The sequence below is a fragment of the Miniopterus schreibersii genome, assembly GCF_964146895.1.
Source record: "Miniopterus schreibersii genome assembly, chromosome: 15".
Lineage (NCBI taxonomy): Eukaryota > Metazoa > Chordata > Mammalia > Chiroptera > Miniopteridae > Miniopterus > Miniopterus schreibersii.
Genome location: NC_138115.1, coordinates 10,211,561 through 10,229,911, shown reverse-complemented (window position 1 = coordinate 10,229,911; position 18,351 = coordinate 10,211,561). Strand labels below are relative to the sequence as shown.

The 18,351-nt window shown below is 41.9% G+C and overlaps 1 protein-coding gene across 4 annotated transcripts in view; it reads left to right on the top strand.

Moving 5' to 3' along the window:
• The window catches only part of PTPRG (protein tyrosine phosphatase receptor type G), a 640,558-nt gene that overhangs the window by 354,417 nt on the left and 267,790 nt on the right, over positions 1–18,351 (top strand). For all 4 annotated transcript variants that reach the window (XM_081160462.1, XM_081160461.1, XM_081160464.1 and 1 more), the window contains exon 3: positions 16,948–17,127. In XM_081160462.1, the coding sequence (XP_081016588.1) occupies positions 16,948–17,127 (180 nt within the window). The remainder of the gene's footprint in view (positions 1–16,947; positions 17,128–18,351) is intronic.

The following is an 18,351-nucleotide window of genomic DNA, read 5'->3' as shown; positions in this document are numbered from 1 at the left end:
TGAAGTCCTCAGGCCGAGAGCAACGTGGGGAATCAGTTTTTCTCACCATTCTCTTTGATAGAGTGCAAATAGGCATTGGAGTAGTTCGATTTCTCCTGGTGTCCTGCAACCTGCTTCTCTTTGGTGCTTTACCCAAAGAGAAGGGATGGCCCTAGTTTGACCCATTATAAAGCAAATTCAGAATGAAATAGTAAGAACAGTGCTTTAAGTGATGCCTGGAACCGCAGTGGTTTACATGCCTCTTCATGCGACCCTGTAGGGATGGTTAAGAGTCTGCTGCTTAAAGAAATGTTTATTCTTTATCAAATGGTGGGGCTTTTCCCTTTGTTTTTCTGAGTTTGGTGTTTTTGGAGGGAGTTGGGGAGAAAATGTAATGCTAAAAAATGAAAACAACCTCTCCCACCTGGGAAGGTGTACCCCCCTTCAGCAGTGATCCCACAGTCGAGTGCAAAGGCTGCAAAAAAGAATGAAAGCTGATTGCAGCAGGCTTCCCCCCCCTCTGCCCAGTGTCTTCTGAAAATGATGATTTTATGGTGACGCTTTGTCTGCATTAGCAGCTTTATCTTCAAGGAAGGGATTTCTAATTTGCTAATTACAGAGATTGTTTTTTACAACCAGGATCCTACTGCTTTGGAAATCACAAAACGCTTCCTGTGGGATGTGAGCCCCTGAACTGAACGATCGCCCCTAAGTCATTAGTGTGGGGAGCAGGAGTCCAATATGCTGCAGCTTCAGTGTGTTGTTCTAGAATCCAGGAAAAAAGTGTTACGTTCCGTCTCCCGCTTAGTCACAAGCTATGGATCCCAACTTTTGTTTTCTCATGAATTCTGTTTTTTCATGCATTTCGCCCCAAACTGGATTCTTCATTGTACTTTCTGAAAAAGTGGGTAGTTTCCTCTTTTTTTCAGAGTTCCAGACATAGAGGAGTCCCCCATTTAACTGTCAACGTGTGCTCCGTCTTAAGAATGTGTTACGCATGTGGTCGGGGGTATTTTTTTCTCCTGGTATTAGTGATAGTTAATCAGCTAGGTAATGACTTCCTGAGCCAGTCCCACCCAGCCCCACCTTCAGCCAAAAATTTTTCTTTTCCTCTTAGTGTTTCCTGGGCTTCTCGCCTCTGTTGCCTCACCACCGTTTTCTTTAGAGTGAATCGATACTGTTTTTAAATACTTTTAAGTCTTTCATTACCTTTGTTAGGGTAGACACTCTTCAGAACACAAAGCTGTGTGATTTTCAGTAGGTATACATGTAATTTTTCCCTCAGTTTTTCCTTCCATCTCAGTTTTGCAAAGTTTATGACATGGGTCTTCTCAAATTTAGTGTGGTAATTACCGGACGTTGTGTCTTTCTGTGAATAGCTGTCTTTAGACAACAAAAGCAGATGGTCACTCGGTCATGTTCCTTTATCCGCCCACTTAGCTTTGTGCCCCCCCAGGCCGTTTCCCCAGTGTATCACCTTGGCTGAGAGACTCGGTTCTTTGTGGAGCAGCTGTCTGGCCTAGATGTGCAGTCCAAGTTGATACTGATCTCCAGATTTGGCTGATACCAGAACTGCCCAGAAGTATCTACCCATTTAGCTTTTACTCTAGCAGGTATTTCAACGGGCGTTTCTCGAGCCAACTATCTGAGTTTGAAGCCTCACTCCACTACTTGCTTAGTGGTGTGATCTAAATACCAAATAATTTAACCTTTCTAGGCTGTACTATCTTCCTCCCTAAAATGGGGTAGCACTGTCAGGAGCAAACAAGGTCATCCATGGCCTTTGGTTCATTGTCAGTGGCCTGTAAATGTTAGTGTATATAGGGAGTGGGCCAGAAGCGGAGGGTTCCAAGCTGCTTGCTTAGAGAGTGGCCGTGGACAGGGTACCTTCTGACCCCTGCCTCCCTTCATCTGTGTAACAGGGATAACAGTGAAGCTCGTGATGTGAGAGAACCGTGCGAGGCGATTCCTGCAAAGCACTGAGTGCACCACTTCAGCTCTTGGTACTCACTGTTCATGGCTGTTTTCTTTGCTCCCCAAACCCAGCTCCCCCACCCCACTCTTGGAGATGCTGCAACTGTGCTCAGGAACGTGGATTTTATTTTTAATCAAGTTCTCCAGTTGGCTCAGCATCTGGGAGCCAATGTTGTCATTGTCCATGGGCACATCTTGCCACTTAAATCCTGAAACGGAAGAGAGCTTCACTTACCAAAAAAATTCCTGGTCTCTTTCTACAGGATGCCTTTTTTTGTTTATGGTGCCACTTTCTTTGCTGTCAATGCAAATAGATGCCATTTGTAAGTCTTACAGTTGCATTGTTTCTCCAGTGATCTACTGAGTCCCTAAAAATATAATCGTGACCTTAAGATTTATGAAGGGTTTTATCAAACATTTTATTTCACCACAAATTTTTTGACGGAATGAAAAAGAAGAAAGCTGGCCCTTTGGGTGTTTTCACAGATTTGTTTTTTTATATTTCCCTTCTGGCTCATTTATTTCACGCAACCCTTATTTATCCGGTGCCTGCACTGACGGGTGTGTTCTTCCAGTAGGTTCTTTGCACGCCCCCTCCTCCCCCCCATTTTAGAGTTCTGCCATGTGTTGAAAACATGATGAAAATTTCCAGTGCAACCAACATGGGTGTCTGGGTTTCACAGGTAACCTGGACCCAGTGTCAGTGTCTCTCCATAGTCTCAGAGGTGCAACGAAGAAAAGGGGATTCGGACCAGGTTGAGAACCGCTTCCTGGGGAGCTCTGTCACTGCCCGAGGCCTTCTGAGCCTTTTTAGCAACCAATGGAACAAAGGACATGGCTTTATTAAATTTGGGAAGGGCAGGTCGCTGGGAGGCATAGGTGTGAAATTAGGTGACAAAAACAGGATCTCCCCAGTTCCTAAGTGGCAGGTGAAAATTAAATATGATTTAGTGGAGAAGCAGCAGGAAGGGCATCCAAATGGTAGAGTTGTGCAGTCTGGTGCAAACCACAGCTCAGTGTTTGCTCCAAGTTGAGTCTCAGTTTTCCATTTGTAGTAATAGGTGTATTATTCACTTACAGGGTTTTCATATTGGGTAAAATACAAAATTTCAGTGAGGAACATAATGATGTCTTAGTAATGTTGGCTTTTTAAAATCTTTGTCTGATTTAAGATTAAAATAGAATATCTGCCTTAATAGGGGTCTGACGTAACAGTCACATGAAAAAGACCCGAGGATTTTTTTTGCCCACCTAATTCCATATTCCATTTTTTCTCAACCTTGTTTTCTATTATTGCCCCTTCCCCAGAGGTGCCTTTTTAGACATTTTCTCCCCTAATCATTCCCCTAGCCCATGACAGTTGAATACCGTAGGTAGGTTCTATATCTGATCATGGACTCTATGTATATCTGTGCTTTAAAGATAAAAAAGAGTAACATTTTGCCCTCAAGCGCCAGCTTCCACTCTGCTGGGCAGCATTCCACACGTGGAGCGTGCCTGCCGTGACTCATGAGGGCCTCGGGGGTCTGGAGTGCATGGAGAATGCTCCCAGTCAAGACTTAGAACTGTATGTGTCCACTTATTAAAAGTACATTGTTGCTGTTAATTACAGAAGTGCTGTGTGTATGCATTCACAAAATTAATATCTTCCTAGATCATACTAACATCTTTGGATCTCCCATCCCAAAGATAAGCACCATTAACAGTTTAGCAAGTTTCTTATTAATCTCTGTGTCTTTTCCATCTCTGGTTTGACTTGTATGTAATTTTTTTCTCATGTGATACGATGTAATGTCCTAATAGTTGCTTTGCAACTACCCCCCCCCCGAATAGTATCAGATGTTTCTTCCTCCATTTAAAATTTCTTTGAATTTTTAAAATTTAGCTTTTAAATAAATAATATATTAATATGGTTTAAAGTTCAAAGAGCAAAAGAAAGTAAGCATTGAAAATCCCCCCTCCCTTTCCCCCACCTTCATCTGCTAATGGTACGGCCTCTTTTGTGTGCTTGCGGAGGTGCATTATGGCCATACAGTAAGTACACAGACGGTCATTTATCTTGGATGTTTTGAACACATGGTAGCATATTATTATGTATATTGGGTTTTACACTAAAATATATAACTTTGAAGTTTTACCATTTTAGCTTCAGGGGGTTTCTTTTTATTTTCCAGTTTTACACTGTTCCGTTACATCGGTTTGCCATAATTCAGGTAATTAGCCCTTTGGTGAGGGGTATTTACCTTGTTTCCAGCCTTGGATGTTCCCCGGATGCTGCCATGACTCACCTTAACCTTGCGTGACTGCAGGTGTGTCTGTATAATTAACACCAGGCTCACAGGAGGGCACGTTTGTAATTTCAATAGTTGTTGCCAAATTTTCTTTCGTAAAGATTATATCAGTCTCTCAGTAGCCTTCAATGAAAGTAATTTGAATACATCTCTGCTAATAGTGTGTAATCAATCAAACACCTTGATGTTTGCATTCAGTATATGAAAGAATGCATCTATACCATTTTAATTTGTGTTTCTCGTTATTAGTGAGGTACAGCAGCTTTCCTACATTAAGGAACCTTTTGAACTTCCTTTTTTGAACTCTTGGTTCGTATCCCTTGCCCATTTTTATGTAGTGTTTTGGGTTTATCAATTCCTAGAATCTCTTGATATATTAAAGAACTTTCCCTTGTGTGGTATGAGTTGCAAATGTTTTTGCTGACTTTTGTTTGATGTTTTTGATGGTGCTTTCTGCAATCAGAAAATTAAATATTTCTTTAAAGTATTTGATGTTGTCCGTGTTTTCTGCCTTTGGGTTTTCCGTTGTTTTTTTTAATGTGATATGTAAAAATGCTTTCCCAACTCCAAATTTTTTCACAATTGCTTTTGTTACAAAACTGAAGGGGCCCATTTGCCATCGTGTTTCTAAGCCCAATAAGACACCGATAGGAGTTTGCAGCCAAGAAAGTAAGGATTTTTTAAGGACATTGTGCCTTGCCTGGAGTCATAGGTAGCTCATGCTCAAAGACCTGGCTTCCCTGATGGCTTCCAGAGGATGGATATATAGAGAAAAAATCATTAATCATGGTGACCAGTAGGGCTAGGTCCTGGCCTCTGCTGGTTGGCTGGTGCCAGGGTAGGGGTAATGATCACTGCACTTGGTCCTGATCAGCGATGGAGCTGTTCTGTCCAGTTTCACAAGGATTTGTTCTGTGGGATCCTTTCACTTTCCTGGGTCTGGAGCTAAAACACAACTGAGGCAAAAATACTAAGTTTAGTTTGACTGAAAACTCTGTCTCAATAGTCAGTAGACCCAGGACCTTGTTTCTAAACCTACTGGTTGTTGACCAGAACCTCATTGCCCTGAGGGCTTAACAATTAAGCAAGGGAGAGGGAAGTGGGTGAGTCAGGGTTCTAGGTGAGGCCGGTTTGAGTCCAAGGGAAAAAATCAAAGTAAAAAGCCAGATTAAAGAAAATAAGGTTTCTGCGTGGTTGCACTTTTTGTATTTTATTTATTTTAAATATTTAAATTTGGATTCACTTGGAATTTATCTAGAGTAGGATTATCTGCTATTTTTTTTTTTTTTATAGTTGTTAGAAATATTGATTGTAGAGAGAAAGGAAGGGAGAGGGAGAGAGAAACATCGATGTGATGTGAGAGAAAAACGTGGATCAGTTGCCTCCAGTACCCACCCCGATCGGGACCAAACCTGCAACCTGGGCATGTGACCTTGTTAGCAGAAAGGGGACCTGGCCCTGCTCAGGTCTGCCTAGGGCTGGCCAGTAGTGTGTGGGTTCTTGACTTCGTTCAGGAAAAAATTCATAAGTCCAGGTGACTATGAGGGAATATTTATTAAAGTTGGGGACATAAAACAAAAAAGTACTTAGTATAAAAGAAGCAACAGGAGAGCCAGGCTGGGCTGCCCTAGGTCTCTGGGAAGTTAAAGAAAAGAGGGCCTTGGGGTCAGGTTCAGGGGACTAGCCTGTAAGGAGCTGCTGCTGCCCATTACTCCCCAGGTTGCAAGTCCCATGGGTCCCTTAGGGTTTAGGAGATGTATGCATGTGGGGGAAGAAGAGGGGAAAAGGAATGGTGTGTGTTGGGGGGATGCTCCCCAGAGGGACCCAATGCACTGAGTCCTTTGCCTTGAGGCTTTTATTTCTCTCCTGTAGGTGGGAATCTTAGGGGAGGGTTTCAACAGAACATTAGTCAGTTTTTCTAGGTGTGCTCCTTGAGGGTTGTGGTCTTCACTGATTGGTCACTGTGAGTGTTGCAGCTGTTCCTGGTGTCACCCACATGGTTTTGCTGCTTTTCTGGGTCTGGAGATGAAATACAACTGAGGCCTAGATGTTATTTCTAGGGAGGTGACCTGTATCTGCTGTAAAATGCACCGTCAGTTTGTTCAGCTACCTGCCTCAGTTTCCCTATTCTGCTTCTCTGGGTTTACTGACCTGTCTCAACCTGACCTGGAATCATTCCCAAACCCGACCTTTCGGTGCTCAGGAGATGCTCATTGGGCCACATGGGCCAGGGCTTAGGATGATCTACTTTGGAACCATTGTATGGTAGTAAGTAATGGATATAGTTTGTTTAACAAGTTCCTACTGATGGATATTTACATGATTGCCAGTTCTTTCCTATTATATTTCAGGTTTTGTCTCTTTCACAGCTATTTAATTCTGGTGTTATAGCATGAAAGCAGCCATAGAATGGATGCGTTGGTGTTTCAATAAAACTTTATTATTTACAAAATAGGTGGTGAGGTTGGTTTGACTCCCATGCCGTAGTTTGCAGACTCCTGTTTTAGGGTGTGGGTTAGTTTCATAGGGACAGAATTCACTTTTTTGTCTGTCCTTGACTGTGTGAGGGCAAGTTTTCTAGCTTCAGAACCTCAACTTTTTCATGTGTGAAATGGGGAAACTAGTACATACTTGACATGAGTTGTTGAAAGATTTAAGAAGATAAAATGTAGAAAGTTTTCATCACGATGTCTGGCACATAGTGAATTTTCTTCCAGTGGATGATGCCTTACCGGTGTCATTTTCTTGATGTGCGCTATTAAATGTCACTCAGTCACTTATCGTAGGGCTGGGACTAGGTGTCAAAAAACTCATCGATCAAAATAAACTATTTTAATGCAATATTTTTGACCACTGATTTTTCCTTTTGCCTCAGACTTCACTATGACTTTGTATAGCAACACTCTTACCGATAATATCTTTAATTTTTAAATATTTTGTTCATCATGGATTTTTTAGGGGGGGTAAATCATTTTAAACGTTAAAATATTACATTAAAATGTTATTTGTCTTTGTAACTGAGTTCTTGGTGAATGCCTCACCCTAATCCTAGCCCCTGGGAAGAGAAGTGCCTGAGGCCGAGGAAGGGGAGCAGAGATAGGAGCAGGTTAGTGAAGGGTCCAGGGGTAAGTTGAATGAAGGGAGTTAATGTTCTCTCGTCACATTACTTCTGCTAAATCTCTCCAGTCTTCTTTCTGGACCCCCTTCACTGTAAGTCACTTACACTATAAACCTATTGAAATAGAGGAAAGTGCCAGCTAAAGGCAACTAGTCCCAGTGTGACGGGCACAGGATCCGTCGCGTGGTCTTGGCCTCACCTCAGAAACGTGGCACTTTATGTGTACACGGCGCCCCCGAGAGCATTTCTGCTGGCACTCGGTGCGCTGGGAGCCTGCCCTCCTCCTGCAGGCGCCTCGGGAGGGTGTTGGTCACCCCCCTGCGCCCTCCCTGCCTCGGGTACAGCGTTGACCTTGGGGAGTAGAGCACGGTCCCCTCGGTCCCCTGGGCCAGCCTTCCCTGCGTGCAAACTTGTGCTGAGGCTCTGCTCGGAGGCAGGAGACTGGTGGAGGCAGCGGTTCCCATGAAGCCTTTTAGGGATTCCTGTCCTGTGACTCCGGTGTCACCAGGAGGAAGACTTGTACAGCCGGGGACTTCAGAGCTGTTCCCTCTCCTTTTGTCTAAATGAGATCTTTAAACCTTACCCAGTTCATTCCTCTTCTCTAGGGGAAGGGCCGGAAGAAAGGGGACGGGGGAGATGTTATCCGTCTGTGTTTCATCCCGCGTGCACTCTCGATTTTTATCTTTATAATGTGACATGTTTGGCCCCGTGATGAATGTAGAAAGAATTGAATAATTTAGTGTTGGTCTTTTTATACCAACATCCTGATTATATCTTATATTTTTAAGTTGCAAATAGCAGAAAGCCTACTCGAGCTATTTTAAATACAAAGACTTAAAATGGAAAAGTCTAAAGATAAAATTTAAATTTCAGGAATGGCTTGATCAGGTCCTCCCTGTATCCCCCCCCCCCTTTTTTTTGCCCCCTCCAGTCTTTTTTACTTGTCAGCCTTGGCTCCAGTTTCCCTTCAGTCCACTTTCTTCCTTTATTTACCTTTGGGGAGGGAGGTGGGGTCTTCCCTCAGGCTCTGAACAAAAAGTCTGCTGTTTTGTTTCGCAAAGTACCGACCTAACTGGCTCAGTCCTGGATTAACATCCCTTCCGAGTCAATTTCTTTATCTAGGAGGAAAGAACAAAACTGATTGCCAAGTACCAGTGGGGAGCTGTTTCTGGATCCCAGGAGCAGGGTTATGCCATCCAGAACTGAGGGGCTGGCTGTGGTCTCCAGGGGATGGTGGAGCGAATCCTGTTGATTGAACAGTCAGTATGTGCAGAGTACTGTTGGACGTGCTCTGTTTCTTACAGTTTCTCAGTCCTTCCTCACCAGGTCCCTGTGGGTACTTTTAGGAATGTATCCAGTGGGGTTGAATGTCTGCTAGAATATTAACAAAATGTGTTCTGTGCCTATTTGATTCTTCCAGATGCTGTAAGGAGCGTTCCATCGAATGTAGAACTGTTTTGAGTTTTAGAGATGATATAATATAATCTTATAATCTGTGTGTAAGGAAATTGAATCGTTACAAAGATCGACACTGCCTCATTCAGCTCCACCTTCCAGAGTTGAAGCTGGAATGGAAGGAGCAGATTTGTGGCTTGGCTGTCACCACTTGGTCCTCTGGTACCCTTGATGGAGGATGCTAATTACCTTGTCGTTATGGATAAATCATCATGTAGTCATTTAGCACTAATGTGTGAGTTAAAGCTTATTTACATCCTTGAACTAGAATTCAAGGTGCTAATCTTCTTACTCAGTGTTCTTTCTACTTTGCCTTGGGACCTTTTTAGTCCCTGGATGATAGTTTATGTCCGGTTTCATGGGGACAGTCAGTATTCTGAAAGAACAGATCTTTGTCACATGGAGAGTGTTGGCTGCTTTGAACATAAACTTGACTTGAAGGTTGAAAACTTCAGGTCCGGAACAAACATTTTATAAACACCTCAGATGTTAGGCATTGGACAATAAAAACTGTGACTTTTTTGTTTATAGCTCAGATGCTTTTTGTAAACAATTCCATGTAACATGCACAAAGAAGCAAAATTAAAGTTGACCCAACTTTAAATAATATTAGTTAGATTTTGAGTGAATAAGCCATTCCAATTAGTAGTAGAAATTTTGATTGCATGTTTGGATGTGGGTAGGTTCAACTGGAGAGATAAACCTTGTAAATCTCAGATACATCTAAACATGCACAGGACTTTGTCTTTAATTTAAGATCCTCCAGGCTGTGAATTGCATGCGCAGGGTGCAAATTTGACTACTGTCATCTGACACCCATGCAGATGTCACTATCAATCAGCCTGAAGGTCTATGGCTCTGACCTCCCAGGTACTTATTATTGGCATCTTCACTCTTTATAATACTCTCAGTTTTTAGAACAGTAAAACAGGCTCCAGAGAGATCTTCAGCATCAGGGTTAGAATTGGAGAATCCCAGTCTTGAGATTTGTGCTGTTTCACATTTGACCTGAAATTAGTTTTAACATTCAGTCCTAAAATAGCGACCCTGGGAAATGAAACAAATAATAGTTGTTATTTCAAAAAATCAACAAAGTAGTTCCCATTTCTGGTGTTACTGTCTGATGCATTTCTGGTATTATGATTAAGTAACTTAAAACACACCATTAACGTGAAAGGGGGGAATTAAGTGTTTATCCCTAAAATTTAGAAATGAAAAATTTACCAAACTATTTTATTATTTGGCAGGGTAAAATGTACCTTAACTGGCTTAAAAATTAGTTTTTTTCCTACCAACAACACTGAAAAACTTCCTTATTATACACGAACAAACGAAAACAGTAGAGATCAGCAATACAGATGCTTTTTAACACTTTTTCTTTTCATATATGACAATTAATGTACAAAAGTTAATTAAGTTACCAGTAGTGGATAATGTAAAAGAATTCTAAGCTAAATCCCATAAAGCTTTTTAATTAAAAAATGGAATTGTTTAAAGATGTGTTTTTGATTTGGAAGAAAAAGCATTAATTATACTATTAAGCAACAAAATGAACACATATTTTTGGACTGTTTCTGTTGGTTAAAAGTAGACAACAAGATGCAGGGTAATAACCCTGGATCTAGGTAATATTTTCAATATAAATTCCTTGAGGGAGGCATTAATAGGCATATTTGACTAGAAACAACACATAACGTGTATATTAGTTTGGTTTTTAATTAGATTTAGACGGAATTCATTATTTTTAATGGCTTTTCATTAGTAAATAGAAACCACTATTTAAATGTATTGTGGCAAAATAAATTCAAGGTGTGTGCATATTTTCTGCAAAGAACCTCTTATGTATTTAAAGAAACCATTGTTTGGGACACAAATCATAGGTAGATGTTTGAAATTCCTTGCTTTTAGACAAAAGTGTGATTTATATGCTCTAAAAGTAGCCCTTTTATCTCTTTTCTCAGGGTAGGTATTAAAAGCTAACTATATTAAAGTGAGACTGTCAGATTGTAGAGAAGCCTTTTGCCAGCCAGTTATATTTGTTCATATTTGGACTTTTCAAGCGGTAGTGCTCGAGGTGGTAGGCAAAATGAAATGTTTCTCAGATTTTTATTTTCTTTTTCTTTGAACAAAATAACTAATTTGGTTCAAAATGTATGCATGTCACCCAAGTTCTTTGGGCTAAATCTTCTTTAAAGAAACACCGAACAGCAAGTGGGGTGTCAGACTCGAGCCCAGATTTACGGTATTTGCCATAATTTGCACGTGGGGAATTCTCCAGCCTGAACGGGCCCGTTAGAGTTAACCTCCAGCCGTGTGATTTCGTCTCCATACCGTAGGAACATGTCTTCCCGTTGCCGGCCTACTGAATCGGAGCACCTGAAAATGGGAAAAATACAGCGACTGGTTAATGGTACCCCAAGGAGGTGAATTGGGTTCTTTTAATGTACGAATGAGCCATAAATTAAGGTAACAACATTGTTGCTTAACTATAATTTTTAAAAGTGAATTTCTCCAACTTTGTACGGTTTTTATGTAACTTTATCTAATGAAATATCAGCCCCCAGCTGGCTGTGTTCTCTGTAGCCAGCCTCTTTTCCTTGGGCTTTGCTCTGTGCACATGTTGTTATGCAAAGAGGGTAGGACCACCACCCCGGCGTTATCAAAGAGGGTAGGACCACCACCCCGGCGTTATCAAAGAGGGTAGGACCACCACCCCGGCGTTATCAAAGAGGGTAGGACCACCACCCCGGCGTTATCAAAGAGGGTAGGACCACCACCCCGGCGTTATCAAAGAGGGTAGGACCACCACCCCGGCGTTATCAAAGAGGGTAGGACCACCGCCCCGGCATTATCTGTGCACCAGTGATGGTCTCCTTCATCTCGTAGGCTTTAGGTCTGCCCCCAGGCATCTAACAGTGAGCCCAGTAAAACTTGGATTTTAAAATATAACCCATTTAACCAAACTTAGATTTCATTTAGCTTCTGTCTAGTTTTATAAATATGTCTTCATCTTATTGACAAAGTAACCACCAAAAATGACCATATAGAACAGGGTCAGTGAGGAAGCCAACAATCTTGTGTGGCCGTTAACTGAACTCCAGGCTCCGCTCAGAGCTCTGGAGGTTTCCGCCAGTGTGTCTGTTTGGCCCCGCAAATCTAGAATAGCACATTGCAGTTTCTGTCGTGATTCCTTAGTCGTCTTTGGTCTGTGACAGTTCTTTTAGTCTTTCCTTGTTTTTCATGGATGTGGCATTTTTGAGGAGCGTTGGCCAAGTGTTTTGTGGAATGTTCTCTGGTTTGGGTGTGTCTCGGGGGGCTCCCTGGTGACTGGACTAGGATCATGGATTTTGAGAGAGAATCCCATGGAGGCCAAGTGCCCTGCCCTTCTTACCACGATGGTCCGTGATAGCGCACGCGACGTGAACCTTCCCGGCTTGGCTACGGTGGCATCTATTCACCAGCCTTCTCCTCTGGAAGTTGCTGACTTTCTCTTTCCTGCCCTCTTCTTTGGAAGCGGGTCACTAAGTCCAGCTGATGCTGGATTAACTCCACCTCACGGAGCGGTCAGTTGTATCTTTGACTCTTGCCCTCTGCCCAAGTGGGAAGCACCAGGGCCTAGTAAAGTTCTCGGCACTCAGGGAGTGGGTGGCCTCTAGTGTCCCCTCCTCTGTAAGTCCTTTCCTCAGGGAGACCCCCCTCTCTCTTTGTATCCCGCAAAATGCCTGCCCCCACCTGCCTTAGCCCTTGGTTGGACTGCACGTTTGTTCCCTCCATGGTACAGTCAGGCTCTCCAGGACTTAAGCACTTTTTATAACCATGACAATGACCGTAATTGTAGCAGCCACCCCTTACTGAGTTTTATTGTTTGCCTCTGTTAAAAGTACTTTACATGGCCCAGCCAGGCATGGCTCAGCGGTTGAGCATCGACCTGGGATCCAGGAGATCGCAGTTCGATTCCCGGTCTGGGCACGTGCCCGGGTTGCGGGCCTGATCCCCTGTTGGGAGCGTGCAGGAGGCAGCGATCAATGACTCTCTCATCATTGATGTTTCTCTCTCTCTCTCTCTCCCTTCCTCTCTCTGAGATCAATAAAGACATATATATATATAAAAACTACATGGATTATCTCATATAATCTTCACAACATCCTTTGAGGTGGACCGTTAACTCTTCGTGTTGTACAGATGAGAAGACAGAGCCGCAGGCAGCGTTTGCTGCCCGAGGGAACTGGGACAGCCCTGCTCCCTGGCGCCCATTTCTCAGCCATGGGGCTGGCAATGAGCAAGTGTCGAATCAATCTTTAAATGAATACAGTGATGAATTGATTAACAAGACTTAAGTTTTCATTTTGATTGACCTTCTTTGATTAGGGAGCTCTGTTAAAACAGAGAAAAAAAGAGAGAGAACTTTAAAAATAATTATGCTTCACAAAAGGCATTGAAAGCAAAGTTCTATCACATTCCTTTCTTTTACAAATTATAGTCGCCCTTGGGCTTGCTTGTTACACTGGCACACAGATTCCAGCACGCACAGTGCATATTTTCAGCTTATTTTACCTTATCGCTGTTCATTGTGTTAACAAATAGGGATGAGAATATTTAATTTTCTGTTTGATGTCCTGAAACTTGAGATGAAGGGAGTGAGAAAGAGTTAGTAAGACATCAGAAGCTAAAAGTATAAAATTAAAACCAAAACAATGCACAGATAACATGCTGTATTATCATTAGAGGACAGAACTACGCAAGTCTTTAATCTCATCTTCCAGTTCATTTATTTGTGCCACACACAAAAAAAAGTATTTTTATCTAAGGCCCTGTGCTAGGCTGGGATAAATCTGAACAGATGGAGAAGGAACCTGCTCTCATAAAGTAACCGCCTTGTGGTGAAGACAGACACTGACAAATAAACAGTACATGACACAGTAATAACCAGAGGAAACCGAGAGCCCATTGCTGGGACTGTGCAGGACCCCTGTCCATGTCCCCGGGAAGCCTCCCGGACAAGGGGACATTTACTCTGAGATCAGACCTTGATCCAGGGGTTGCAGATGCATTTGTTGAATTTGTTAAGAAGAAAATATTTCTCAACATAGTTGAGTGAGAAACTCACTCTAAACCGTTAGACTCTTTGGTACTGATGTGTTGGCAGCATGTCTCCATCAAGGCTTCATTCCTGCAAGATTCTCAGCAGGGGAAGCTACCTTGGGCAGAGCCCAGACTGCCCTGTGGGCTCCACCCTGTGCCTCACCCACCCCCTTTGAGAGCGGAGCCTTGTAGGTTAGGCGGCTGCTATCTTGGAGTTTGTTGGGTCCAGCTGCCAAAATGCGAATTTCCTGCTCCTTCAAGCAGCAGTCAATAAGGAATCTAAAGTGCAAATGACTTTTCTGTCTTGTTTTGATGGGTAATGTCATACCTGGGAGAGGAAGGCTTCTTGCTGGTTTGTACCCCCCCCAAAAAAACTAGGTTTAAGTTAACCACAGTCTTTATTTAGTGTTGTGTTTTTAACTTAAAAGCATTTATTCAACACTTTGAAAAACAAAGCATTCAATACTGTGAGACTTGTGCAACGGCAAATGATTAATGACATAATTCCCAGTCCTTTATAAAGTGTCTTAACACCGAAGAGATTTATGCAGTGTGGACTGGCCGTGGAGCCTCGATGTGAGAGTAGGTAATCAATACTCCCACGCTTGGGAAAGGTGTTCTGTTTCCTCCACTCATGATGCTGGGGTTTCTGCAAGGCAAGGGTGTCTGGAGCATGAAGCCCTGCGAAGAAGAATTAATTTAAAATCTGAAGTGGAAGATCAGTTTCAATTAAAATTGAATTTGGGCGTATATTGGGTGGTAGTGTGAAAGCAAGCATGTAGTCGACTTAAATCTTCAGATTGTTACCAGTGAATAAATGAATCCCACTGGTAGGAGCCCTGGTTATAGTTTTATAGAGTGCTAAGGTTATGAGAAGTAAGATGAGCATTAAGGACTTTTCAGAGGTTGCAAAGGATCCTTTTTTATTAGTTTGTTAATTGTCAGGTGTCTATGTGTGTTTACAGGTGATGGGCTGCATTTGTGCTTCTTTGGGGCCAAACATGTTTAGATTTATGTTATCATGCATTTTTTTCCCCACAGAGTGTAATTTCATTGTACTAGTGAGTTTCCAAAAGGCATTACACACATACACACACACAATATTTAAAACATTAATTTCCATATTTCAAAAATACATGCCCAATTGTAGCTAACCAAATTTACATTTTGGTTAGCCACCAAGTATATCAACAATCACTTTATCCACTTTTTCAATGTGTTTTTTTGCCATCTGGAAGAAAATTTAAAGAGTGGTCAGGACAATTGGAGCCGCTCGTTAAGTCCTCTGTCCCCTCCTTTTTTTTCTTCAAATATATTGATGCATCATGAAAATCAAGTTGGTCTGGAACACAGGCAAACACGCTCTGTTCCTATATGACTCATCACCCTCTACAGGGAATTTGACCAAGAGGCGAAGCAACATGAGTGGAAAGACCTTGATCATTCCGCATTTAGTTGGAGTCCTTACAGCAGCTAAATGGCGATGTTAACTTTTTCTAGTGGGTGTTATGGCACTTGTAAATGATTTTGAAAGATGCCCCAAGGTTGCTAAATGTTTGCCAATTGGTGAACAGTTTTTTCCTAATCGTGTCTTTTATCTTACTGTTTGGATCAGGTTATTTGCCAGATAGCAAGACTGTGAATCATTTTTAGGGAGCTATGTCAATTGTTCTTGCGATCATGAAGCTTCCATTAGCAGGACTGAAAATATTTTCTGAGTCTGCCTCTTTTTTGGTTGTTCCATTGCTTTTAACAGCGGTGAGCTCAATCAGACTTAGGGGGATGGGGAAACCCGTGGCAAATAAGTATGTGATGGTGCGTTGGGCACAGGTTTGGGCTCTTATTTAGTAGGAAAGAGACTTGCCGTAAGGTATTTTTGTTGTCCATTGTACAAGGCTGGTATACAGCAAGGCACAAATATATGGGGTGTTGGATGGGTTGGTCTTGTCTCCTAAAATCCCTTTGGTCTGATATGTGAAGAAATGTGAGGCTTAAAAACCTAGGAGCACATGTGTAGGTGTGTGTATGTATATATACACACTACACTTTATTGAGATAGCCCAAGTGCTATCTTCTAAAAGTTGTAAACTTTAGACAACACTATATCAAACTCTCAAAAAGAGATTTATCTTAATCTTTCTAGGAAAGCATCTTATTTTTTTTCCAACAAGATAGTCCTGCTTGTCATGTCAAGAAAGTTAAAGGTTGGAGACGGAAAAATCTCAGAACTAGTAATCAACTTATTAGACATCGCCGCCCCCAGAGGAGTTCATTTCCAAAGAGGGCGGAGGAACATCCACAGCGTGTTTTCCTGCTCTGACGGGCACCCGTTAGGGCCTGCGTTACAGCTGCAGTCTCTTCTTTATTTCTGTGGCATGTGTCCCCAAAGAGTCTTTATATGAGCCCAGTGCAAAGGTAACTTTATGTCCCTGTCTCCCATGTCAGAGAGGGAAGGAGAGTGTGTTCCTTAGTTCACAAGGGTCCAAACTCGGGCCACATTGACGAATTGCTCCCAGTCTGCCAAAGGAACACCCGGCCTCCTTGCTGACATTATTGGTGATGACTCTTGTCCAGTGTTGTGTTGCTTTCGTTTTTAATTTTTTCTTTTTCCAGTTCACTAACTCCTAGAAACCAAGAAAAAAGTTGTGTGTTGAATACTGTTCACAATAGCAAAACATGCTAAATTGGGGAAGGCATTTTCTGGTGAATAAATGCTTTGCTTATTTTAGGAAACTTAAAAAAAATATGAACAACTCTGACAACCCTTCAAAATCAGCTCTTTTAATCTGATTAGCAATAAAGTTAGCAAATGTTTGATTACAAATCACAAAGCCAACTATCTTAAGTAATCTGTCTTTTCTCAAATCTTCCTGCCGTGTCGAGCACAGGGCTTGGAGCCACAATCCGTTCCCAGTGCACTGACGTCTTGGGAGTGGGGACATGTAGGAAAATGTACCTGGGAGGTGCAGGGCTTGTCTTCCTACTTCTAATTTATTCCATCCCTGACCCTTGAGCCCTGAGGACTGAAGTATTGTTTTCTTTCAACAGGTGCCTATGGGCCTGAGCACTGGGTGACCTCTAGTGTCAGCTGCGGGGGCCACCACCAGTCTCCGATAGACATTTCAGACCAGCATGCTCGGGTCGGCGAGGAGTACCAGGAGCTGCAGCTTGACGGCTTCGACAATGAGTCTTCTAACAAAACCTGGATGAAAAACACAGGGAAAACAGGTAGGCTGTGTCTTCTTTACCTGTCCACAAACAACATGACACATTTCTGGATGTCCCTGGTGTTTGCCTTAACCATGACTTACCTGTTAGGTACTGCACAGAGCTACAAAAATGCCTGGCTGAGTGAGCGCTTTGCAATCAGCCCTTAGTGAGAAACCGCTTCTTGCTTTACTAGCTGTGTGGTTTTGGGCAATTTTATTAACCACTCTGTGCCTCAGATTTTAAAAATATGATACATGTGGATAAAATTGTATCAACCTCACAGGGTTGTAAGGATTAAATGAGTCAATATATGTAAAGTATATAGAATGGCTTTTCAAATTTTTTTGTCCAATATGGTGGCCAATGGCTACATGTGGATATTTAAATTTTAATTAATTAAAATGAAGTAAGATTAAAATTCACTCCCTCGGTTTTACCAGCCTTCCCCTCATCCAGCTTTGTTAGATTGTCTATTTGCAATGTTTGAAAGCACAGAAGGTGCACATTTAGATCTCTGTGGGGTTATTGTGTGTGGGGGGGTCGCTTCACTTATATATTTTTTCCAGGTTTATTGAAATATAACTGACGTATAATATTATGCCTTTTTATTTTGTTGATGATTTCTTTTGCTATGCAGAGCTTTTTAGTTTGATGTAGTCTCACTTGTTTATTTTTGCTTTTGTTACTTATACTTTTAGTGTCATCTTCAAATTATCATTAACAAGACCAATGTCAAGGAGGCTTTTCCTATGTTTACCCCCCCACCGCCTCTGAATTTTGCAGTTTCAGGTCTTAGGTTTAGGGCTTTAATCCACTTTTTTTCTTTAAAAAAATTTTTTAATTACTGTTTACATTCAATATGATTTTATATTAGTTTCAGGTGTACAGTATAGTGGCAGACGTTTATGTAATTTACAAAGTGATCCTCCCAGTAAGTCTAGTACCCACCTGGCACCATAAATAGTTATCACAATATTATTCATTATATTCCCTATGCTGAACCTTATTTCCCTGTGACTATTTTGTAACTATTAATTTGTACTTCTTAATCTCGTCATCTTTTTTACCCACCCCCCAACCCTAAGGCTTTAATTTTAAGTTAACTTTTGTGAGTTGTGTCGGTAGGGGTCCAATTTCATTCCTTATATGTGCAAATCCTGGTTTTTGCACCACCCTTTATTGAAGAAACTATCCTTTCCACATTGAGTAGTCTTGGCTCTCTTGTCAAATATTAATTGGCTT